General features: G+C 32.3%; 1 protein-coding gene across 1 annotated transcript in view; it reads right to left on the minus strand.

Annotated features, from left to right (window-relative positions):
• LOC129743637 (protein O-mannosyl-transferase TMTC2-like) overlaps positions 1 to 27,723 on the minus strand; it is an 878,041-nt gene that overhangs the window by 814,613 nt on the left and 35,705 nt on the right. The window contains exon 2 of the mRNA XM_055735714.1: positions 19,048 to 20,634. Coding sequence (XP_055591689.1) covers positions 19,048 to 19,076 — 29 coding nt within the window. The 5' untranslated portion in view covers positions 19,077 to 20,634. The remainder of the gene's footprint in view (positions 1 to 19,047; positions 20,635 to 27,723) is intronic.

A 27,723-nucleotide genomic window follows, 5' to 3' on the forward strand; every position in this document is an offset into this window, starting at 1 on the left:
ACATTTTCAAGGTATCATGAGGTATTTTCAAAAGTTTTAATAAGTTATTTTCCCCAAATTCTGACTGTTTGAAAAAAAGCAATATTTTTTTGAATTTTGAAAAATGGTGGGGAATCGTGGGCCACCGAATCCAAATTGACCAAATAACATGCAAAGTTTATGAGTTGACCCAAAACAGTGATTTCCTAATTTATTTCGTTATTTTAAAGCGATTTCAGATGATGAAATAAAAAAGAGAGCTGTGTATGGTCGCATGAATTCCAAAACCTGGCTCGCGAACGTTTTGGCAAAATTTCTTATTAAGGATGGACAAAATATTTTTCATAACTCTTCATTTGGCATAAGAAAACTTTACAGATAGGAAAAACGTATTATAAGTTCTGAATGTAAATAAAAACATAAAAACATAGCTGATTCAAGATGTGTGGCCCACGATTCCCCACAAGCTATGATTTGCAAATTGGTTGCGTTTGTGTGACTTATTGATGTTTCATCAAAAATTCCTTTTCCACGAGAAAGATCATGCCAAAACTAAGATCATAAGCGCTTGAGCATATTTTTGTTATGCACTTTAGGTTCCCCATCGATGAAATAAGCGGGTGTTTTTTTATTATGTAAGTAAATTTTTCTAACTTTTTTTAGCTTGATAAATAAAAGAAGCAGAGGATGCGTATTTCAGTCAACAACATATAGGAATATATTCTCACGCAAAGCGACGACGATGACAGTTGGTTTGAGATTTTTATCTCAACACACATCTGAGATATTAAAAGCGGCCCACGTTTCCCCATGGCCCACGATACCCCACTCTCCCCTATATGAAATTTTTACCAAAATTTGTTGGGAAATATACGTATTTACAAAAATGTTTGCTGGGCAGTTTCAAGTTTCCCATTCACACCTTATTCCCTTCCCATTCTTATCCCTTTCCCATCAAAGACAAATGAGGATCAAAAAAATACCAGTCAAACGGCAGAACGGCCTATGATAATAAACTTCCATTTGCTTACTGACTCAGATGGTGCACTGGTTAAGATACCGGAGTGACAAGCCGAAGTCAGATGTTGCAGTGAGTTCGATTTCCACTGTATTTTGTTGGACTATTTATCCAACAGGATGAAAATCCCATAAAATATTCTGCTTATGTCGAGTCCTTATGCGAGTAGTGCTTTTCCAATCATTTCATCTTTGGTACAGTACACTTTTCAGCGCATTTTCAGCACAGGGATTTGCTAAATAGGCATTGAATTTTTGCATCCTCTTCTATAGGTTTACTAGCGAACTCGTGACACTTATTTTAGTCAATTTCAAGTCAAAACCTTTCACTAGAGCAGTGGTCGGCAATCTTTTGAGTCGGAAGAGCCAAAAACCTCAAATTTTCAAAATTATAGAGTTTGAAAGAGCCACATTAAAAATTTATTGTTTTGGATTTTATATAAAAAAATCTAAATAGATGAATGATCAATGAATTTTAGTTCCAGGAAAATAACGTAAAACCCAAGAGAGTTTTTTCTCACTTTTGGATTTATGTTCTAAATCTTTTTCTGATTACCATAAAGTACATAGATTTTCTTCTGGATCGTCAACTCTTCTAACATGGTTTCATTTTTTATCAATTTTAATACGTTGGCAAACATCGAGTCAAGAAAGTTTGAAGTGCATGTAAAGCTTAAATGAATACTTTGCATGATGTAAAAGTGAAATTTCTGAACATCTGTACAAAAACAGAATATTTATAATTTCTTCGGCAAGAAAACGCTTTTAAAATAACATTAAAGGGAAAGGGATTTTTTTTAATTAATAAATTATTTAAGTCATTCCCCAGATTTCTTTCCAAAATCTAAAAGTATGAGGTAAAATTCAACTAAAAGTTATGTAATTAAAAATTTTGATCTTAAAAAATTATGCTCCTGACAACTGGTAGAATTTTAAAATTTCCTTACGCCTAGCAAAAGTGTCTTGAAAATTCAGAAATCTGATTGTATGTCACAAAAAATGCAATTCAGTACATTGTACATTATTCATCAATGCTTGCTAAGCTTGGCTTATTGGAAAAAAATGTACCAGTGTATTGATCAGTATAAATCTGTAATGGTATTTTGTAGCTGTCATAGGAAATTCGGGACAAATAATAAAGAAACAGTACATTTGGGCTGGTAAAATCAATTCAAGGATATTTTTAAGGTTTCAAAACAAAAATTTCCCAAAAATAAATCAAAGGTGATAAATTTTTAACAAGTATTGACTAAAATAAATCAAAAATGATAAACTCTTAATCGAAAATGAAAAAAATTCCGTTACTGAAACTTCGTTCAAAATAAGTGTATTTTGGTAAACACTGGCTGCACGCATCACACTTGAAGTTTTAAATATTTTCAAAGACTTAAAGATTTACATTTTTTTCCAATACATACAATTTAATTTTTTTTAAACTGCTTCGGGGTCATAATGTCAATTAGGTTATTGATAACAAATATATAGCCTGTGATTAAATTTTCAAATAGTTTTCAGAATTGAAATTTTTATTTATTCTGAATGCTGTTTCGAGTTTGAAAAGCTTTAATTTGTTATTCTCAATTCTAAGTTTTGGAATTTTGTTTTTGAATTTAATGTGTCTATATTCACTTTTTTAACCCGGTTTTTTTTAGAAGTCTTTACAGATTTTTTTAACGTATCCAGACCGGGCAAACTCAAAACCGGTTAATATCTGGGAAAGTTCAGCCAAAACTTATTTTCCATAAAAAGGCAAGAAAAAAGCTAAAAAATAAATACACGTTCAAACGTTCAGCGGCGTTCAAATCTTATGTTACAGTTTCGCAAAATACATGCGAATTTATTTCGCTAAAATAAGTTAAAAATTTGGAATTCCGTAAAAACTGAAAAAAATTTCCACTTGTTGTTTTAAACTCAGTTCTGAGATGATATAAAATTCATTCCGAAAATTCTGGTTCCATACTGTCAAAATAATTGTATTTCTGTATTGTATATTCGGTATTTTCATATTTTGGATTTTTTTTTTATTAATAGATATTTAGATAATGTTTTGTAGTCATGGTTCAAGTATTGTTCTGCACTTAATACAAAATACGATCAATGAATTTCGAAATGCATGTGCATTTTCATGAAATTCGAAAAAAGATTCAAAATTCAGTTTTTGAATGCGTTTTCAGAATTCAGATTATGGATTGATATCTTTTTATGAAGAGATTAATCACCGTAATTTTTGTTTGTTACTTTTATTTATCGGCCTAGCGGTGAAGAGTGATGTCCTTTTTAGTAGGGACATCTAAAGATTATGAAATTTTTATATAGATGGATAGAAGGTTAGAAGAAATGAAAGATGGTGAAAATGAGCGGTTAGAATTTGTTTAGAAGCATTACCATCACATATCAAATTTTTGTTCCTCACGAGCCTACTACTATGAAGCGGTAGATACAGATAGAGTTGCATCTACCACCACACATTAGTAGGCATAGCGTAGTCCGACGCACAAGCTGGAAACTTGTAGTGCGGACGAACCATCAAAAATTCAAGTTCCGAATCAGATGGTTAATGCGTTTAACAATCAACAATGAAATTTCATTGCGGAATTCAAACATCTAGAAATCGCAAACTTAGAATGTTGATAAGTAACGTAATTTCAAAATTTCAGCTAAAGATCACAAATATTTTGCTTTCAAGATAAGATTTTATTTGGAAGTTTGTTTTATGAAAACAAAAACTGATTTCTATTCATGAAAAACCGGATTGTGGTTTCGAATTGATTTAAAAGGAAGAATGTTTGCTGGTACAAAAAACATGCAATCTTCACGTGAAAAAATATCAGGGAATCTCATATTTTCTCGGTGTATTTTGAATTTTGTTTCTATATCTCAATTTTAAAGATAATCAAATTTCGAAGTAACTTTCACTTTTGAAAATTTATATTTTTACCATCGATGAATTGAAATGGATGATTAATTCTAAGAAAATTTTGGAAATTTCAGCCGATTAATTTTCATGAACAGCAAAAAAGTGATTACAAGTGCTTAAAATATAAAATTCTATGAGAGTTACGTTGTTTGATAACAAAACAGAGGCTTCCTAAGAACTACTTTTTTTCTGAATGATAAACTTTGATTTTCTTGTGTTTGTGTTTGATTGATTCAAAAATATACAAACGTTTTGGAAATGAATAATCTGATGGTATTTTAAATTTTGTTGTTTTAAAACAACAGTTATTCTTTGCATTTACGGTTACTAGTAAACTATTTCTTGATCTCAAAAACAGTAAAATGCAAAAAAAAATTATAATTAGGCTTCTTAAAAATACTATTTCGTCATTTGGTTCTTCCTGCTTATTCCTACAGCAGATGCAATTTAAAAATTCTCTTCTGAACCTATGAAAATCTGTAAGCTAGGTCACAAGACTCAATAATCGCTTTAGCACAATTTTATAAATATTTTATTAAAAAATATATATAACATTAACGCAGTTAACTAAAGAGCCGCAGCTTTACATCAAAAGAGCCGCAGGTTGGCGACCTATGCACTAGAGGGGTCGTAAATTTAAATTGGAACCAAACTGGTCCGTGCGAACCCTAGAAACTTGTACAAGCGAATTCGCGACACTTATTTTGGTCACCCTCAAGTCAAACTCTTTCATTAGAGGGGTCGCATATTAAAATTTGAGCTTAACTCATTTACAACGGTGTAACTGCTGTTAATTATCACTTGGTTGTTTAAATTTCGCGTTTAATTTTCCCAAAGACAATGCAACTGATTAAAGCACGCGTTGTGGATGAGAATCTTATTTTATTTTTTGCCGTATTCGTAGAAGTCACCGAACAAATGACATTCTCTAGGCAGAAATGTTATTGAGGAGAAAAGTTCCATAACATATTGGTAAGTCAATTGCAAGAGTCAATGATATATTTTTTTTTCATTTGCGTAACATTTAATGGATTACCGTCAATCATGGCCGTAATGTTTTTCGCTTATCTTATAATTTTAAATTCTTAACCTAATTTTGAAAAACAGCTAATATTAGTCTAGAGTTAAAATTTCGTTTCAGAATCTAGTCCAAAACCTCGAAATTTTATCCCAGGTTCCGAATTTTACAAAGTTTTTCGAAAATATTACTCACTTGCTGTTGATTATTTAGTTCCGAATATCGGATTCCAAAAGTAAGACTACAAAAAATATAACAGACTCCAAAAGTCAGACTAAGCTTGCTAGATTGCCCAGATTTTGCGCAGATCTTTTCATCCCACTTGCAAAATTAAACAAAAGTTTAAATTGAGTCCTTAGAATCATGTATCTTGTGTCCAAAAAATTTTAATAACAAAATTTGTCAAAATAAACCAGAACGATTTTTTGGAAACCCAAAAATGAATTGTTCAAGAGTTTTCCTTAATGACTTTTCTGCAACAATTCCAAAATTCTGAGAAAAACTTTTTTTGAAGCAATATGCCCGGTTTATACAAGGTTAAAAATAAAACAGCCTTTACTAGAAAAAAATTCTAATAAGTACCTAGTCTATTGTTCTTGATTATAAGTTTGGATCATCTAGGCTGACATCGATAAGTTGGACACAGGTGTTTATCTTTCAAGATAATCCACAATATAAGCAAAACAAAACTCAAATCTAATAAGCTCCTCTTAATTCCTGAATTTTTTTCTTTCAATAAAATCGTTAATGTCATTACAACCAATCTCAGACTCAACTAATTTTTATTTCTTGTTCTTCTTAACTGCAAATACAACTGCAAATTTGAAAAGATTTTGTTAAATTATCCAAAGTCACAAAGTTTACATTTTTCCGAGGTGCGATGAATTTAAAACGTAATTTTGACAAATGTGGGTGCCCTGAATAAAAAAATACAATTTTTCCATAACTACTTTTGAAAACAGAGTAAAATTTTTTAAGAAAGTTCTGCGCTTTTTCACAAAATTTCAGAACAAAAATATAACATTTTGAAATAAAGGTTTTAAATCAATTAATAACTATTCTCAAGATTTTCAGTAATTTTAAGTTCTACGAAAAAAGGAATAGAAGTTTTTTATTTGTTTACTTTTCCTCTTATATTGCATTTTTTTGAATTTTTTAGCCAAATTGAATTGTAGATATTTTTGAAAGCATAAATCTAATCGTTTTACAGGTTTTAACAAACTTTTAGATTTATTATCAGTTATCAATGTTTGATTTCACTTTAAACTGGCACATGTTTAAACACCCTATCATCAAAACTAAATGTTATAGAGAAAATTTGACAAAAAGTTCGAATTCAGGAATCTACCAAAACAATAATTCACGTATACAATTGAGCACAAAAATGCTTCTTCTTTGAGTCATCAATTAAATTCTAAAAATAAGTTTTTAAATAAAAGACATGTTTATAGATAAAAAACCCTACTTAAATGGTTAAAAATCTTGTTTTTTTAAATATTTTTATTTTATTTTAATCTTAAAAAGAGTTTACCGAAATTTCAAATCGAACTATTTTAATTTTTAGAAATATTTCTGATAAGTTTCTCTATGTTTTTCAATTCTGAATTATTGGTGTCCTAAAAACACAAACCTTTATTTTTTTTTCATAAATTCTCATTTTAAATCGCAATTAATTTTTTTGAAAATACAAAACACCACATTACCATTTTTCAATCAACCATTTAGTTGAAAATGAAAAAAAAGGTATGAAGTTTAAGGTGAAAGTGACAGAAAGGTCGATTTTGAGTTAATGATGACAATCGATTTTCCACATATCAAACTATATTTGATGAGTTTTAGGGAATTTCAGAATTTTATTCACATACTTTTAAATTTTATAGACAAATTTAAATTCTCAAAAATATAAGAAAAATGGCCAACACTTAAATTTAAAAGCGTGTTTCCTCTAAATAAGCTTTTATGAAGTTATACCCCTTTGACTCCAAAGGCCTTAAACAGGAATTTAGATGAATCTTAATTTACAATTATTATTATTTTCCCAACAAATAATCATGGTTAATTTTTTACCTGATCTGACTTTTATTGTAGATTTAGTTTTTTTCTTTATTTGCTTTTTCGGAATAATTATTCCAAATTTTAAAATTTAACGAAATAAATTCTACCCCTTCATTTATACGTTTTTCCATTTCTTCTAAACTTCTGATCGTCTTTTTAAAAATTATTGTCTTAAAATGTCCCTTTTAAAAAGGATATCACTTTTTACCGATGAGGCCTAAAAATCAATTAACAAATATAAAGTGCGTTGAATTATTTCTTCATAAAACTAAAAATAAAAAAACTAGACTGCTCCAAAATTATTTCGAAGCAAATTTCTAGATAAGAATAAGAAACATCGTTATGAAAAATTTATCAATGAATTGCTGGAAATATCATTGATTCGAAACTTTCATCGTAATTTGTTTTGGAAGTATAAATTTATTTTAATAGTAATTTTTTTATGAGTAAGATACTGGTGTTAAAAATCCATTTCCTCATTTATTGTGTATTTTTAGTATTGTTATTATTTTCAGCTAAATTTGAAATTCGAAAACCAAAACATGGACGGGTCCTTTGCACGAGCCTGACCTATACCAACATTATCGGTGAAAAATATTTTTCGAACATCAATTTTTCCAAATATTTTTTTTTTAATTCAGTTACCTGTCCGGAGTAATATGCAACAAAATGCAAAACAAAGAGACACCTTGTAAATCTCCTTTCCAACATTAAACAAGTCAACATTGAAATTTCATTCTTCAAATCATTTATTTTTATGATTTCAGTTAGTAGCATTTTTCCCCAAATTATATGCAGCATTCTAAAGCTCAGAACAATTGTAAAACGTAGCTTTAAGAGAACCAAAAATCACTGTAATTATTTTTATGAGCGATTATGGCTTCAAAAATTTACCGAAAACTACAAAATTTTATACGTTTTCATTAGATTTTGCGATAAAAATATTTTGTTGCAAGTTACCCCTTATCCTAAATATAGTGAAAATTGCATGTTTTTAGGAAATTTAAAATAAATTAAGAAACCAATTTTTTTTTCTGACTACATCAATTCGATGTCCCATTAACCTCAAAACTTTTGATGTACAAGTGGTATGATTATCTGTCGACATAAATTTTTTTAAGGAGCCATTTAAGTTGAACAGTGTCGCAGGTTGACCCAGTTGGCGGTATTAATAAGTCAAACCATTTTTCATATTTGGACTTTAAATTCTTATCCTCAACTCTTGTGCAGAATCGAAACATTAGAAACTTTAATGAGCCCAGAATTGAAAAATCCTAAACAATTTCGTAATTGGAAATTTACGTTCAAATTTACTAGTTCAATTATGAGTAAATCCATGAATAAAATTGATATTGATACCCGTAAATTAAGAATCAAGTAAAAGATTTTTGGTTGAGGGTTCATTTCAAATTTCGCTTTTTGGTTTTAAATTTAAAGGAATTCTTATCTGAGATTTTGATTAAGATATTGAATTTAGGTAAAAAATGTTAAACTCAGACTCGGAATTAAAATTTAAAATTCGTTTTCATTTTAAGCTCGAATTGAAGTTTTATTATCATGATTAAAATAGAAATATGAGAATTTCAAATAAATTGAAGGTAATCGCGGTTTCATAACGTTAATTCCTGATTCAAAATAAAAATTTTAAATGCAATCGGAGTCAGTTTAGAAACACAAACTTGGTGGAGATCACAAATATTGAATATGATCTGGATTCATTTAAAAGAATTTGTTTTTATTCAAAAAAAAAAATAGTTTTTATTTGAAGGGATTGATTTATGATATATTAAATTATTATTGATAACTTTTGTTGATATGAGAATCATCAGGTGAAATTTAGTTGGAAAATTTATCGAACATAAAACATTAAATATTTATATTGCAGTTTTTTTTTCAAAAAAAAAAGGTTTAAACTAAAATCTTGAATTTGAGTGTTCTAGAATGGGAAATTATCCCTATTTGAACCTAAAACTTTTTTTGTTACTCTTATTTCTGAATATTTGATACATTATCCCCAATGCTTGAAATTGTTATGCTTTTGGTCAAAAATAATAAGCATGCTTATTTGAGTAAATACTAAAAGATTTTCATTCAAATTATGCTTCCAAGGTTCCTTATTTATTTGTTTAATTTTTTGTTCCGATTCTCGTCGTTTTAACATCTTTGTGTTGTTCGCAACTTTTATCAACAATGTATTTGGCTAACAGTGATTTGAAATAAATTACTTTGAATGTAAAATAACTTTAATCTGAAATTAAGATAGTACCTGCACTTCTTTTTACTCTTTTTTGTGTATGTGTCGTTCAATTAAAAAAAAAACAGGAGTAATAAAATACCAATCTTCTGCCGAAAAGTTGATTTCCAGCTGTGTTTGGGTCTTCCACTGGGATTTTTTCTGGATTTTTCTCGATCCTGCCCGAAATATTTTGTCAATGAACTTCGGTATTGGACGCTAGCTAAAAAACCACTTGTTAGACTGCCACCAAATTTGATACACGTATAATTTACATAACTTGGTAGTTTCACTGAAAATTTCATCAATTTTCATCGATTCATTGAAAAGTTATTTACAAAACAAAGTGTTGTATTTTTTCTAATACACTTTAAACAAAACAAATAAACAAAAATAAGTGGATTTCCACTACTTTCGTTTGCTTTTTGATTTCATTGCTCGTTCAAACCTTAACGAGTATTGCTGTAGAGTACCATCCTTGCTAACCGATTTCCTAACTAATGATTAATAAGAATAAATATAAATAAACTTGATCCCCGGAACTTTAATCAGTTAACGTTATCTGAAGTGCTTCATTATGAGTTTTAGTGAAAAGCAGTGAAACTAAATCCGTTCCCTCTATGCCATTCAGTTTCGTGTTGAAAACCGCTTTCATTCCATTCAATTCGCAGGAACTTTCAAGTTTCCAATTTCTCAGTATGTTGCTGGAAATGAGGAAGCCCTTAGCTGTTGCTTAGTGGTTTCGTTGTTCTAACTGAGCAATGATGAATGAATTATTCACTCTTTTTCCATTTCCTACCGTTTAACATTCGGATAAAAAATTACCAGGATATTAAAAATTAATCGAAAAATCGCTAAAGTAACAACAAAATGTTACAATCGCCAGGCAACTGAATAGAAATATTCATGATGCTGCACTTGTTTCCCCCATACCTTTTGCACAGCAAATTCCAATTTTCTTCCTGGAAAATTCCACATTTAACCCACAAATGAAACCACACATATTCCATATTCCCCAGCCATTTGAATGGGAAGGATGCTCTCCATTATTTTTCATATCCTTTTTTTTTTCTTGTTTAACAATTTTCCCGATAGGATGCTCCGAAACCCAACCCACAATCACCTGACACAGTCACACCTCGCTTACTTGTACGTATCTACGCACACACGCACCTCTTGCTACATTTGGCCAGGTATGAAAATATTTCTGTACAACACACGAAGCTCCCGGCAGCATGTTTGTATGTATCAATATGTGTATGTGTAAACACGTTTGTCTGTGGGTGGGACTTCTATGTCATATCCATTTATTATTTATTAATCCCAAAGGTTGGCTTTTTCGAGCCAGGAAGTGTGGGTTGAACTTTTTTTGCCTTCTGCTGGTGCCGATACTTTGATTTACTTTTTAAGCTTCCCGACTGTTGTTGTTGTTGTTGTTGTTGTTGAGAGCAAAAGGCCCAAGTGAAAGGATTTTGCTTCCGTGAAGAAAAACAACCTTCTTGTTGGGCGAGGAAGTTTGTTTACATTTAGGGATCAGTTTATCCAGAACCAGAAAATATAAAAAAAACTGAATATTTTTCGAATATGTGAGTAAATAGTAAATTTGGAAATCAATTAATTCAGCTTTTGAGTTGAAACATTTTCAACTATTAGTCTGAATTAATTTTAAATCTAACACCATAATTTTGAATTCAGATTCACTGAAATATAAATTTTGAATTTGTTGTTCGAAGGTTGTTTCCCCATTTTTATAACTTTCTATCCTTAACCAATGTAAAGGCCTATTTTGGGCAAGCTTCCGGAGAAAAGCCTTTAAAAATCTGGGCAGTATAAAGTGTTATGATTTTTATTTACTGTTGAGAGCACCCTTCATAAAAAAAATCAGTATATTACAGCCCACCCTTGTCAGGGCTCGTAAAAAGCGCGAAATATAAGCGAAACAAATTCATTCGCTTTCTGCTGCTCGCGACAGGACAGAACCGAAGCACAGGCAGGCAATCTTAGGGCTCAGGAAAGATTACCGTCGTTCGGCAGAAATCCTTGCACAAACGAAAGAGATGTAAAAATTAAAATCTCCCATAAATCATGGCACGTCACACCAACGCTGGAGCTGAATATGGCCGCAAGGGAGCCGCGAAACCTTCTGCCGCTTTCGGGAACTTCTGAAGGACTAACGCATGCTAGTAGCAGCAGCAGCAGCTTATTCTTTTTTCATCATTTTTTTTTCTATTTAGATTAACAAATACAAATGGAAAGTGGAATAAAGACGAAGGCTTTTTCGTATTACTTTTTTTTGGGAAAATGTAATTTTAAAACCTTGAAATATCTTTTTTGTATCCAGATAAAATTAAAGCACTCAGAAATGAACGGCTTTTTTTTTCTCTTTGTTTAGGTATAGTTTCAGTGCTGACCATACACATTTTGTGATGTTTTTTGACATTGAGATATGAAACATTTTTAGATTGAGTGTATAGGAAAATTACTAGGAAGTGAATCGAATGGTGAAATTTAAAGGTGGGCTTGTGATATAGCTCAGTTGGCAAGTCTGTTGTCTCCTGAGCAGATGTCCGCGAGTTCGAGCCCAAGAGCAAACATCGAACCCAGTTGTGCCGGATAAGTTTTTCAATATGATTTTTTTTTATTAAAGCTGTACAAAGCAACTGAAAGTTCCATAAAACAGGTACAAAAAAGCATACTCAGCTCCATTATTGATCTGAAGAACGTTCTATGCAGTTCAAAATTTAAGTTTTAATTGATACGTCCAAGTTTCAAAATATGTCTAAATGACCTTCTATTCAGCTTCCAGCGGCCTTTGCATTCAGCTTGCTAAAAATCGTTAAATGAGCTGAAAATTCTCTCTCTATCTCAATTGATCCGTGGCATCAGTTTATATCACCTTCTCTTGATTAAGTACTAAGTTCAGTATATTGAGCCGCCATGATACCACGCAACCGTTTACAAACTTGAAAAATTGCGATTGCCAAGATTTGTTGCATTTGCTACTCGATTCCTTCTTTCCTTCATTTCCTACATATATCGCTTCAGAATGATCACTCAAGTAATCTAAATACTTATTAAAATGCCCAGATTGGGGATCGAACCTCGACCTTCGTGGTGACAATCGATCACGGTACCGCAAGGCCATGTTGTTCAAACCGAAACTAAAATCCATAGTGATTATATATAAAAGTAGCATACCTGCAGGCGCATCCGCCTGACCAGAAAGGCAGCCAGTTAGGGAAAAGCATCTCGATGCACGTTTTGTAACTAAGTAAATCCCGTTTAGAGTAGTTTTGTGCACTTGTGTGCCCTTTCTGTGACTTAAATCCCTTACAACGTAAATTTAAATCACTGTTTCAACTTTCAAGTTCATCAATGAGCACATATAGTTCACTCATGGAAATTGAGCAGGTGTTTTTTTGTCAGACAATATGTTACGTTCAAAGCCTTAATTTAAGTTATTATGTGACTTTTGATTGCTTGAGCAGCGACTTAAAGGTAAGGGCCTGAACTCCTCACAGATTCAAATTTGATCTTTTTTTTATAAAGATACAAGCTATTTCCAAAATTTTACAATGAAATGTTAACAAATGATCTAAGGCAGCTTAATTGAATTTTTGAAAAACATATGGAAATATTTTTTACGCTTGCTTAAATGTAGGAAACCCCCGTAGAGTAGTGCTCAGTGACTTCAGAATTTGATTTGTTTTTATAGTAAACAAGAAAAAGTGTAAAGATTAGACTTGAAGAAAACATGTAAAATAAGCTTGGCAGTTTAATGAACTTTTAATGTACATTTAAATATGTTTTTTTTTCTAGAATATCTTTTAAAACAAGAATAACCATCTGTTACATTTGTCTGCTTGTCTGAACGGTTTCAAGAACGATGTGGTTGTATAGGTTTGAAGAACCTATGAAGAATAAATATTTTAAATAGATTGCCAAAAACAAGAAGAGAAAAAATAGTTAAATTATCATTAAGAGAGATCCTACAACCATCCTTGAACATATAACAAGCTAGTTGCATCACTGAATCGTGTTTCGGCACCAAAGAAGTTTATTTCGTATCCAGTTCGAAATTTAAAAAGTTGATTGTAACGTTAAAAAGAGCTTTTGAAAACCGTGTGAAAATATCTGAAAGTCGATCACTGTGTGGGGCAAATTGAGAACACACTGGGGCAATACAAGCACCATTAATCGGGACACGATGGGCATTTTCTGTCGAAGAAGCGGGCAACGAAATCAACTCTGGAGCTTGTGATACAGCTCAATTGGCAAGTCAGTTGCTTCCTGAGCTGATGTCCGCAAGTTCAAACCCAAGAGTAAACATTGAACACAGTTGTACCGGAAAAATTTTCAATAACTGTCTACCAACTGCAAGGTTGATATAAAGTGGCAAATGCCACAAAGTTGGTAAAACGACTATTATTAACACAAAAAAAAAGGAATTCAACTCGAAGTCAAGTCAATTATTTTTATCACAAGCTGACCCGTTGTGTTTTGCTACATCTTCCAAAAAATAAATGAAATTATAGGAAATCATTTTAATTCATTTGCTTTGTTGGCATCATTTTTAATAAAATTTCAAAATAATTCAGAAGCAACCGCTTTGAAATGAGAGCTTCAATTGGAGTTTCGAATTGCACTACAAAGGTGACTTAATTTAGTTTTCTGAAACATGATCTTAAAACTTGTTTTAAAAGATCTGCATTTCTTGCTTTGTTTTTAAATGCATCTCAATTATTCTTTAAGTATGCCAAAATGTATGTTTTACTGGTATGGATTACTAACGAACTACTATAGACACATTTTTAGTATATAAATAATGTCCCATTTCTTACCATAATACTTATAAGTTTTGGAGATTAAAGTGAGGTTCTCTAATTATACGAACGTAAAAAACATCTCTCATATATCTAATATGGTCTCCATTGCTTAATAAGTACTCAATTCATGAGAAAAAAAAAATATGGTTGCCCACCTTTCTCCTTCCGATCTGCAAGTGCTTGAAAGGGGTAGCGATTCGCATTTTTCGTAATAAACCCTTTCCATTTAAATTTGGTATCATTGGTTGATAAGTTATTGAGCAATTAATTCACCGCCATCCCTCACCTTTTCACACTGCAAGGCAGAAGGTTCATTGATACATATCTCCTATTTAAAAAACTTCCCATGTCAAATTTGTTTCTATTTGCTTAACTACTTCTGCAGTCATACAAAAAAATGTAATGGAGCCTCGTTCTACTTCCTGTGGATTGCCTGAAAAAAGAGTGGTGTTTAAATTAATCATTGAACCATTTCTAGTACCCAAATGATTTCCCATGTCATATTTGGTTCCATTTGTTAGATATACTTTTTGTTTAGACGAAACAATTGTATGGAAGCTTCCCTCTTCCCTAACTTTATCACCAATATAAGGAGAAAGGAGTCTCAAATAAGCATCTTTTCTTGTAACCAAATTCCTTCCCATGCCAAATTTGGTTCCATTTCCTCCAATCAGTTCCAATCAGCTCTTAAGTTAAGTCATAAATTGTAAAGGAGCCCCCGCTCTCCTTCCTACTACCCCACTGGAATGAAGCATTAAGGCTAAATATTTATAGAAACATTCCTCGTACTCAAATACCCTTCCAAGCTTAATTTGGTTACATTCGCTGGATAAGTATTCGAGTAATTTAAAAAAGTTGACTGGAAGTTTCCTTTTGCCTTCAAATTTTCCCATTGGAAGAACAGAAGGATCTCAAAATATCATAGTTACATCTCAAGTATTCAAATCCCTTCCCATACCAAATTTGATTCTATTTGCTTGATTAGTTTACCAGTTATGCTGAAAATTCTAAAGTATCTCCTGCCCCCTTTCTATCTCCTCACTTAAAGAAGAGAGAGGGGGGGGGGGCATTTCTGGTACCCAAATACCCTTTCAGGCCAAATTTGGTTCCATTTGCTCAAAAAGCTCTCAATTTATGCTATAAAAATGGTATAAAAGCCCCCTACCTCCTTCCTTATATCCCTACTAAAAACAAGAAGACAATCATTACTCGTATTCGAATACCTTTTCATGCCAAATTTGGTTCCATTCGCTTCATTGGTTCTCGAGTTATGTAAAAAATTGTAAGTTAGCCCTCCTCCTCCTCCCTATCACCCCACTGTAAGAAGCGAGTGGTTCCAAATATTCATAGGAACATTCCCCATACCAAAACCCTCCCATGCCAAAATAAGTTTAATTTGTTTGATCAGTTCTTGGGCTATGCAAACATTTGTCTTTTCTTTGAGAGACCTCCTCCCCCTTTAAAAAGCAATAACCTGCCAATTTTCGAGTAAATCGGTATAGTAGTTTTCAAGTCTATAGGGAATAGACATAGAGACAGACAGAAATCCATTTTTATATACAGACTCCGTTCGATTTTGGCAACATTCCCGAACATTTTGTGTTGTCAAAATTGAATGTTCCCAAAATCGAACGATTTTTGGTCTTTATTTTTTTTCTTGTTTTTGCAAAATAACTATTTTTATTATCATTAACGTTATTTTTAGTCAATTTCCGACCATTTTTTATAAATTTTGATTATTTTTTACATAGTTTTGATGCAATTTTGCACTATTCTTGTTTCGTTTAGAATCTTTGTTTTTTTATGTTTGCTGATTTTGTAATTCTTCATCATTTTTAGTTGATTTTGGTAATTTTTTGGTTTTTTTTTTTTTTAATTTTTTGAAGTTTTGGTCCTTTTATAGCGAAAACTAAAAGGTATTGTCGCTTCTAAAAACCGTATTTTGGAACATGTGTCAAATCGGAAGTTGCCAAAATCGAATTGTAGGATACAGATTAGGCAATGAAAAGAGCAGAGCCAAAAATTCCAAATGGATTCTGATTCAGTTCTGGGACCATCTAAGAGCAAGTTCACTGGTGTTGGGAAAAAGTGGTAGAAATTTTGTCACTTTCAGCACATTCTGAAAATTTTGCCATGCAAAAACATTTTCAAGATCTGTGGCGTTCAAGTTTTTTAACAACACGTGTTGAAGCTTCGCATGCTGTGATGCAAAAAAAGCAATATTTCTATCACATACGGCTAGAAAAGAAACAGTGCTGTAAAAAAATACAACGCCCAAAGATCTTGAAAATATTTTTGCATGGAAAAATTTTCAAAATATGAAAATTTCTACCACTTTTTCCCAACACCAGTGAACTTGCTCTAACGGACTGATAAAATAAGATTATCGGAAAGCACGGACTGCTTAGATTGTAGCATATTTTCATCGAAATGCGCGGACAAATTTCCTTTAAAAAGAACAGCGCTTGTGCGGGAAGGTCATTCTTAATTCGGATTTAATAGTGTGAATATCAAGACAACAAAAGAAGACGGCAAATAAAGGCGACGGAATATCCTGGGTTTACGATACGAATGTTGCTTAAAACGAACGGAATCTGTATACAGATTCATAACGACGCGTCTAGCCGTATAATGAAACAATTAAAAAAATCGATTATGAAAAGTAAGTGAAACAAATCGCCTAGACCAGGAATCGAACTCGAGTTATTTTAGTTACCTCTACGATACCGTACTATCATGCCAAATCGTCAGACGGAAATAGTCAAATTGTAGCTCTACAATTAAGTTAACTTCATCGAGTTGAATTTGTTGCTATAACCCTACGGCAGCAGAATATGCTCCATTGTGCCAAGGTAGTCGAAAAAAAATCTGTGTTTTCGAAAAAAAATTCTGACTTTTTGTGATTTCACCAAAAATACTTTGATCTTTTCTGTGATGGAAAAAGCAAAAAGAGGCATCCATAAATTACGTAGCGTTCTTAGGGGGGAGAGGGTTACGAATTGTGACATAGGGGAGGGCGGGGAGGTATGCTCATAGTAACGTAACGATTTTCTCCTACAAAATTTCAGTTTAATCGCAGCTATTTTGATGTCATTCAATTTTTGCAGAATGATAAGCAAACCAAAATCAGCTTAATATTTGTAAGCTTCAACATGATTGAAACTGGTTTGTAACCTGTACTATTCAAAGATTCTGAGATAGACATAGACTCCTTTAGATGTGTATTGAATAACCGTGAAAAAACCATTGGAAACCCGAATATTAGGTACATTTATCCCCAAGAACTCGATTTAGTCTTCAGTCTTCAGTTAGAAATTTTACTATTTTTCCCAATTGATTTAAAAAATTCAATTTTGACTATTCCGACGAGTATTATTACTAAGTGGAGTATATTTTGCATAACAAGTTATGCTCCTTAAAAAAATAAAGCAAACAAGATAGATCACCAATTAACAAGCACAGAGCAACCCGTAAAAAGACAAACAATTTATTTCATCAATGATTACTAAGAAACGATTTGGATAGATATTTATTCCGTTTTGAAAAGTGCCAAAAAATTGTATGTTAAAATCTTTTCTTACGAAAATAAGTATTTAAAAACCTGAAAAGATGGGGAGGGGGGTAATTATTAGCGTAACGTAATTTTCATAGGGGGGTACGTCGAAGCGTTACGATTTGTGACATACGGGGGATGGGGCCAAAAAGGTGGTTTTTGTTGCGTTACTTAATTTTTGGATGCCGCCTTAATTTCTTGAAAAAATCATGAAAACATGACTCTTTTTTACATTTTAATCGAGAAAAATTAATAACCATTAAGATTCCTATAATGCTCCAAAAAATCCATAAATCCAAAATTATAGTTGACCCAAAAAAAATTAACTTTGGGAACACATAACAAAATTCAAAAAAATCATTGAAATTTTCGAATATTTTCCTAATTCTAAGTTCTGTGACACAGATTCTGTGATGAAAATTTGCTCCAAATGCTGTGAAATCGTATATTTTTCTGTGATTTCGGCAACCTTGCATTGTACCTCAATCAATAGGCGATGGAATTGAAAAGTTATTCTCTCTATCCTCAAGAAAAATCCGTTAGATCTGTCAAAAGTTGACTGAAATTTTAGCTGTATCTCGCTTGCACCAACGCAAAACCATCACCCAAATTCAGCAGCGCTTCTATCGCCTATTTTGCTCTGTTCACCTTGAAGAATACGCGAGGTTTTTTAGGGACGACCAATTTATTTCATACATCAAATTTTGTGTAAAGGGTCGGCAAAAGGAGTCGTCCATTTGACTACTCCATTTGAAAAATTGACGATGTCATGCTTTGGATCGATACAAAAAAATTAAGCACGACAGATTTAAGGAGAAAACTGACTCCTTATTTCAAACTTTGTATTAGACTGCAGAAAAGGGGGCGTCCATATTGGGTGTTAATTTTTTTTTGGTTTTATTTATGTTATGGCATGTTATGGCCTTGTGGCATTCGTGTCTATTAAGTGTTCAATGGTTTTGCAATTATTGATGTATTATGGAAGCATCGAGATATAGTTCATATTCTGATGTTGTGTAAAACGGTAAATTTATTCCTGTTTTCAAATTTTGCATCAGACGACAGAGAAAGGGTTCGTCCATATTTAATATTTATTGTTTTTGCCATTTTTGTTGTCCCATGCATAAAATCGAGACGAAAATTCATACACGGGAATTTTACAGGACAAACAATCGATTAATGATTTAGGATTTTGTATTAAACGTCTAGAAAAGGGATCGTAAATTTTTTTTTTATGGTTTTTTTTTTCAATTACTCCGTTATTATGCATCCGGACGAGATCAAAAATTGTACACCGGTGTTTTTTTCGATGCTCAATCAATTGTTTTTTTTATATATATAATTTTGTGATGTAAAACTTTATCATTTTGTCTTAACAAATGAACATGGTTCATCAAATATATCATTTAACAAAACCTAGCGGTAAATCAAACAAAATATTAAACTTACCTTGTCTTGTTGCGCGCACGGGAAGACATTGCTAAAAAGTGGGCAAAAATTCACCAGTCACAGCCTTTGTCGTCGTTTATTTTGCTGATGCCGGTCGCTACTGATTCTGCTTCTAGATCCGAGAGCCAGATATTCATATCACGTCACACGGCGCGCGTCGGCGATACAAAATTGTGAAACTTTCCCGCAGCAGGGCCCAAAAATTTCCACTATCTTTTACATGAGCTCTGGCAGAGTGATACTCTTTTTTCTTCTTTTTCACCCTATCAGTGCCGCCTTAGTAAAACACCGGATCTTTTTTCCGGGGCTCTTTCTGCTCCAAGAAGGGTGGATAAAATAAAAAGGATTTTATAACACATTCCACCATTCGCCGGCAGCCATATTCACACAAATGCCCTTACACGGATGAGATACACTTGGCAATGAATTTTTCCCCCGTCCCCCTTTTGGTAACACTCAATTAACTTCGAATTCCGACTAAATTGAATTCAGTCGAGGGTTTTAACTTTTTTTTTCTTCCTCTATGCTCCAACAAGAACGCACTCAATTTTCTCCGGGGCGGAAATCCACCACGACGCCTTTTTTCCGGGATTAGTTTTTTCTGCGCTCTATTTTTCGTCGAGATCTACTTGAACTTTTCAGTGGATAACGAATCGTAAACTATTTATGAGCAGTTTTTCGCTTTCGTGTTAGATGAAGGCGACGACGTACGCATATTTTTGCCTACGATCCAGTTTTGCAAATTCATGGCAGCTCTTCTCGGCTTTTGTGGAAATGGTTAGTTTTTTCTCTTTCTGGGATTAGGTCTTCTTTTCCAGCCAGGATCAGAGAAAAACCCACGGATAGTTTATATCAAGCATTTTCTGTTGAATCTCCGGTGCCATTTTTAAGCTTACCGGAAAGAATGAGAAAAACCCTCCTTGAAAGTGTCCCCCAAACTAATCCGATCATCCGCTGGTAGGTAGAAATGTCCTCTGCCCAAAAAACGCCTGTTCCAGACAAGTTTGACAATTCTCAAAAACCAGGGATGGTTCCAGTTCCTGGGTATGTTTTCAGCTTTCAGGTTTCTTCCACGAATGAGAATTCCGTTTCATTTGGCTGTTGTTGGTTTTTTTTTTGTTGTTGTAGCAATTCGCTCCTCGAAAATCCGTCTGCTAGAGACCGGAAAACTTTCCTCAAGTCAGATCATCAAAATGTTTTCCATGTTATTATAGAACTGACTTTCCCTCCTCGACGACTTCTTCAAACTTCTCCCCTTCTGCTAGTGCCCCAGCCTTGTGTTTGTGTTTCTGAATTTCCCAGAGCATCAAGCAGCAAAAAGCTCGGAATCAGTTTTTCTTCAACGGAAAGATCTTTTCACGGTTTGTTTTTTGTTTGCTCTGACCAACAACTCGGGCGGGCTGATTTTGTCCAAAACAAAAACTACCCGGTCGAAAGGCGTCTTTGGGCTAGCTGGCTGACTGGCTGGCGATAAAGATGCGCTCCGGAAGATTTCCATTCATCGGAAAAAGCTCAATGTCTTCGTCGTCGTCATTTGCCTTCTCGCTGAATGGCGGCAGCGGTGTTCCAGCAACGTAAAGAATTCATCTGTGAAAGAGAAGAAGAAAAAAAACCATCATCAAATCGAATAAAACTACTCACGACTCGAAAGCGGCGCACAGTTTCTCTCTATCTCAGTTCACTTCAAAATGTTCCATGTTTGGGAAAATTTAATAACATTTTATTGAGTTTACGCGGATAAGTAGAAGCAACGAGGACGACGCAAAAGCGGAAAATGTCTTGAAAAGCGTTTTCTCGTAACGCGACTCGATAGTAGGTCCCCGCCTCAAAGCAGACTGTGAAAGGTCAAAATGGATGAAACGAAAAATTATTTGAATTGAATGGAAATTAATGGAAAATATCAAGGAAACTGTTTTCAAGCCAGCTGTGAGTGAGGGTTATGCTCAAAGATCATTTGAAAAGAATGGCCCTCTCATTACTGTCGAAGATCACAAATTCAGGTTGGAAATTGATCAAAACAAAATATGTATTGCTAATCCTGATACCATTCAGTCGAAATATGTTTGTAGCCCCATCTGAATTTTAAAACGATTCGAGTTTAGCATAGTTGAGTTTTGGCATTATCGAAATCGAAATATTTTGATTCAAAAATAGCTTATTATATTCTTCACATTTTGTGCAAAAATGAAATTCCAACCAACATCAAATATATGTGTTAAAGACTTTGAATTTTGACAAAAACAAACGAATTTTAATGTGATAACAAAATTAAGGAACAAAAAAAAATGCTTTTGTGGTGACTTGTATATGAAAAAAAAAAATAATACAAATACTCAAAACAAATAATTATTTACTCCAAATTTGATGAAAAATCATTAAAATGTTGAAAACAATTATTTTTTATGTAAAAAGTAAAAAAAGTTAAGCATATTAACCTTTTTATTTTAGCTTAGATCAATATAAGCAAAAATGTGAGTTGAAATGCTATTTTTTTCGAATCTTAAAACGCTTGTAGTATAAATTGAAAAATATTCAAATTTTCAAGGTATTCAATAGAAACATAAAAAATGACATTTATCGAACATTTTGCGTTTTTCCATGCAAAGCTTCAAATCAAAGCCCAGCTAACTGAATACCATTTTGAAAATCTGCAAAAATGTTGTCGTTCGTATTGGCCAAAAAGTTAACCCCTAAACGACAAGCGTTTTGAAATTCGAAAAAAGTTGGAATTCAGCCCACCCCAATAAGCAACCCAAAGTGTTCTGGTGCGTTTCCAAAGTCGAAAGTATCCGACATACGAAAAGGTGGAAAGTTATTTCCGAGAAAACCGAGAAATAAACTTATTAAATTAAAATCTACCCTCAATTCTAAGTGGGTTTGATTTTAAATATAAAGAGCGTGGTTGGGTGATGATTATAAAAGAACGTAACAAATGCTTCCAAAGCTTATCTTGTCAGTTAAATGTTACATTTCGTTTTCATTTCTATGAATCGAAATTAAAATTATCGCTACTGCATCGATTTGAGATTTGTTGTTCACAACGAGAAGAACAAGATTCCGGAAGAGTTCGGAAGGCAGCTCGAAATTAAACCAATTTCTGACGGTCGCCATCTATAGATAAATAATAATCGCAGCACAAAATGCACAGTGATTTTCCTGGAATTCTTAAGATTTCACCCTTCTTTGTAGTTATTCATTATAAGGTTTTATTTTTGATACTTTACTAGTATTATGGCATTCGTGTCTAGATTTCTTAGTAATATTCTCAAGAACTTCTAATAAAGTTCTTACTTTCTATAAATGATTCAATAATGTTGAAAGATTACTCAACAAAATGAGCTTCTAAATCAGTCATCTATAACTGATAAACATGTTTTGCATTAATCTTCAGTTTGGCTTGTCCTTGTCTAGTAAAAGAGAATGCAATTTTGTACCTACTGTTTCTCCCCAGGTATGCGGAGAAAGTCAAAACGCTGATGTCAACAAGAGTTAGAGAGATTGTCTACACACAAGAGGGATCGAGAGCGAAGATGCCAACTGTTTTTCAGAAAAAGGCTTCAAGTTTTTGAAAAAAATATCTGAAAAAATCTAGATGGCGAACTAAATGAGTATCGACCTTTTTTTGGTCGCCGGATCGCAATATTGCAGTGATGGAAATAATGCTCATTTAATAATCATACATTCTAAACTAAGGTTGCCAGTAATTTTTTCACTACTATCCAGGCCTAGCAATTCCGGGCATTTTTTCAAAAAAACCTGGCAAAATCGGGGCATGGATTTCAATTTTTCAAATCCAAAAACCGGGCAAAAAACGGGCAAAACTTAGGTGTTATTATATATAAAAGCAAAGTAAAAATGCAAAAAAAAAATCGAAATTAAAATTTTATTAATGTAGTTGCAGACTTCCAACAACTTTTTGAAATAATTAAATATTTAAAGGTTTATAAAAGTAAATCAGAGAAATTATTTGAAACAACCGTTGAAAATTTTTATACCGATGATCGATTTTGCTGAAACTTACTCGAAAACTTAGATTTTTTTGGTTTTTTTGTGAAAATTGTGAAAAAAAACCGGGCAATATCCGGACTTTTTTCACGATATCCGGGCAACCGGGCCGGACCGGACTTTCTCGAAATTTTGCGTCAAATAACCGGGCAAACCCGGATAAAACCGGGCAATCTGGCAAGCTTATTCTAAACACTATCAATACCTGAGACCTTTGTGATATTGTTGGCAGTACCGTCAACTGGGGCAACATGCAACAATTTTCAATTTCAATGGCATCTAAAATCCATATGTTCACAGTTCATCAGACCCCTTATGCATCAAAAGTTTCAAGTTTGATGGGACATCAAATTGGCGTAGTCAGAAAAATTTTTGGTTCCTTCAGTTATTTTTAATTTTCTAAAAATTTGCTATTTTCATCCTCCTCAGAAAATGGGATAACTTGCAACAAACTTTGTTTTTGATGTATGAAAATGTATAGTTTTTGATAAATTAGCGATGACTTAAAGATCATTACGCATGAAAACACCATATGCAGTGATTTTTTTATTTTGTGAAAACTTTTTTCACATTTTTTCTGAAAATATGGGTGCTGCATACATTTAGGGGTAAAACAACACTACTAAAAATTTTAAAAGCCGAAATTATAAAAAATAATGTGTTGATGGAAGAAATTCCAATGTTGACAAACGCGTGATGCAAAACAATCATATTCCAGCATATGAAAATGAGATTTACAAGGTGTTTCTTTGATTTGCATTTTGTTGCATTTTACCTCAGACTGGTAACTGAATTATAAAAATATTTATTTAAAAAAATTGAGTGATTGTTCGAAAAATATTTTAACATCAACAGTGTTGGTATAACATTATTAAGCCACTCCCTCATAATGGGTAAAGTTTTTTACGGCATCGAAAAATGTTAAAAAACGTACATTTATTGATCGATTTTTCAAATTTTGTATGAAAATCAAAAACTTAAAAAAAACTATCTTAGGATGCATGAAATTATGTCATCGTCATTTTGTTGTCATTAAAAGATAACTTTATCACATTACATTAAATCAAAAATTGTATCAGTGTGGTGTGATATGAATGTTGCAACTAACCTCGCTGTTGCATGATGCCCCGTTGACGGTACAAGTTTTTAAAATACTTTCAAACTGCTCTGACTTAAGAAAGGGGAGGAGGGGGGGCTCTCATTCAAAATTCATAAAAAATTACACAATTTAAACAATTTTCAGAAACACCGATCTGCGTGAATTTTGGTGTATTGCCGTGTTAAAGACCAGGAATGGCTTCTTAAATACTTTTAAACTCCTCCAAATCCAGAAAAGGAGGGCTCCCATACAAAGTTAACAAATAATTGACACAATTCGAACAATTTTGTAAACGTGAAATAAGAAGTGTAGCCGTTTTCAAGACCGGGAATGGTTTCTAAATAATTTTTAAACCTCTTTGAATCCAAAAAGGGGGGGGGGGGGTCCCATCTAAAATCAATAAAATTGACGAAATTTTTTAACAATCCTTGATGGATTTTTGTTAAAAATTGATAAACGTAAGCGTTTTGATTTAGTGAGATGATTGTTTGATTTGACAAAAAAGTTTCTTCCAAATTACGATGATATATTGTATAGATAAATAGACGCTTTTCATTTTAATGAATGAAGATTCTCATATTAATTATTTGAACATACGTTTTATTACAAAACCAATGTTTTTGTTTTGTCATAAAATTAAGAACACTTTATTATTATGTACCAATTTGCCCGTACTAAAATATTCCCCTCCCCCTTAAAAAAAAGGGCGAATTTTTTAAATTTTAAGAATTTATTTATTGTTTTGAATATCCTTCCTATATATTTTTTTTTCTAATAAGTGGCTCCTTGAACCTTAAAACCTTCAACTTTCGTTAAAATTCAAGATAATATAGAAGCTCAGAAGCCCTGAAAAAAAGTTCGCTTTTCAATAATCTTGAAATCAAATTAAAAGTGGAGTATATTTTTATTAAAATAATTTTGATGAACTTAATTGTTCTATGGAAGGGGCAGAAAAGCACACCGAGTCTGCAAGTTTTTCGTAATTAGAAATCTAGAATCATTTTCGCATGCAGCGGTGCCGGGCAAATCCAGGGAACTCGTTTTTAAAACCAGTCAAAACCGTTCAATTGATTTAAATTTTCCACTATAAAAACCTGGCAATTTCCGGGAAAACCTGAGCAAATTACAGGCAAGTATAAAAAAAATAAAAAAAAAGTGGAGAAAAATAATTTGAAATTTTAATTGTTTTTGTCGAAGCACATCAGTATTTTTTGAAGAATCAAGATTTTTATAACCGTTTACGGAAAAAATCATAATCAAAATTTAATTTGAAATTTTTGTTAAATTTTCTAACCGGAAGAAATCTGGGGAGTTTTTTTTTCCAAAACTGGGCATCCTGAACCGGACTCGTCTCGAAAATTTCATCGAAAAATCAGGCAATCAGGAATGCTTACTTTATACTTAATACTACAAAGGGGAACAGCATTTTTGGTGTTAATGTTTTAATTACTGATTCAGGAAGATTTTTGCGCTGCGAATTTAAAAAAAATGTCAAAATTTTGTCTATCATCTCTATTTTTGATGATTTGGCGTGTGGAAATCTAAAAATTGGTCAGTTTTAGGTAAAATCGATTTTTGATTACTAATTAAATTTTAAACCTACATGAAAACTGAAAGTTGTTTTTAAATCTATTTATTATGCTTCATTATATCATGGATTCAGTTTTTTTTAAAGATGTTCTTGTTTCAGAGATAAAACTATGCAAAAAATTAAATACTACCGCTTTTAGAAATTGATTTAGATTATAACTATTTCTGACATCAGTCAAGAAAGTGATTGAATATGAGATGTAAAGATTTTAACTATATCAACAACTTAGTTGAAAACTGCAAAATAATTTGACTTATGGTTTTAATTGAAAATTTAATTCAGTTAAAATTTCTTTTTAAAATTTTGTCAAAATTCCCGTTGTTCTACAGATTAAGACAAAATAACGAAGAAAAAAATCATTTCCTTTTTTTTAAAAAAAAAAATACTCGTGGTCTTCGAAAATGAATATTGAGTGAAAACCTTTATTTCCTAATATTTTTAATTTTTTAATAGCTTTGTCAAAAAAGTGCACACCTTTTTTAAATGATTTTCACTTTTTTCTCAAAGTTATCTCGAGAACAATAGCAGACAAAAAACTTAATGAATGATTCATGATTTTATATCATTCGCAACTCGGATTTTTTTTTTTAATTTTGATGACTTGTGCTATTTATCTTGAGTGTTCACTTATCTTGGTTCTTAAGTTTTATAAATTTAACTTCAGGATATGATCTTTTAACGTTTAAAACTGCTATAATTTTAAACAATGTTATCGATGATCAAGATTTGATCTCGAAACAGATGGCATGAAGACAAAGATATTATCCACTTCGCTGAGAATTGCTAGCTGATAATTTATCTTTCGGAACGAACTTATAAAAATTGGTATGAAATCGGCATGTTTTGCCAAAAATCGGTATTTGGTATCTATCGATTCTTGGTCAAAAATTTCGTCAAAAATCGGTATAAATACCGGAAAATCGGTATAAATACCGGAAATGGGGGAAAAAATATTTTTTAACGTAAGTCAGTTGCTGAAAATTGAAAGGAAATAGAAAATTATCTATTAAAAAATCACCAGATATGTAGGAGAAATTCGGGTAAGACGGACACTTTCAATGTTTCGAAAACTACAATGATTGGCACAAATCTAATGATGGGATTATATTCGCCTATATGTATCAACACTTTCGAGACCATTCGTTTATTTACATCAAGCAAGGTCTCATAATTGTTAAAAAAAAAAAACAAGAAATACATTGAAGATCCATTATTAGATGAAATCTACTCAGAAAATAATTCATAACTCGCTATATTTTATAAAGTTTCATCCATTTTTAAAGATCGAGTGTTTATTGGGCTTCTTTTTAACTATATAAGGGAAAATCAGCGGATTTCGGTCAAAAAGCTTGAGCAACACACGTTTCCAAAAAAAAGTTGCTTAGGTGGATAAGACGGATGTCTGTCCAAACGGGCACATGTAAGTTTCTCCAGAAATTTCAAATTTTTAATCGGTTTAATCCTACATATGCCTTCAAAAGACTTTGGCAAGAGCAATCAACGATTGAAAAGCATTCAACATCTCGAACTAGTCATAAATACTTTTAAAACTGTATCCCCGGTGAATATAGCGCTCATAAAATACGGAATTTCGAAAATCATTGTGTTTTGCTTCTGGACTCGAACCAGTCGGTTCCATGGTTTTCAAACAAGTTCTCAAATTCTTAACTCACAAAAACGTACTTTTTCTACGCAGTGTCCTTTTTATCCGACTATTTTTTTAAAAGTGTAATTTACAAGCATGTTTTAGATTGCTGGATGCAGTCTTGATGGAGGAAATTAACTAATTGCGACAGAAAACAACCTGAATTGCTCATCTGCACAAAAACTGAGATATGATAAGCAATACCTTATTTTCTATTGCGATTTTACCTTAGAGTGTCTGTCTTACCCGACTTTCCCATACTGAAAGTTTAATAAATATAACTTTGGATTTTAATATTTCTTGGTTTATGCCAAGCATTTCATTTGAAAAATTCAC

This window comes from Uranotaenia lowii, chromosome 2 (genome assembly GCF_029784155.1).
Source record: "Uranotaenia lowii strain MFRU-FL chromosome 2, ASM2978415v1, whole genome shotgun sequence".
Lineage (NCBI taxonomy): Eukaryota > Metazoa > Arthropoda > Insecta > Diptera > Culicidae > Uranotaenia > Uranotaenia lowii.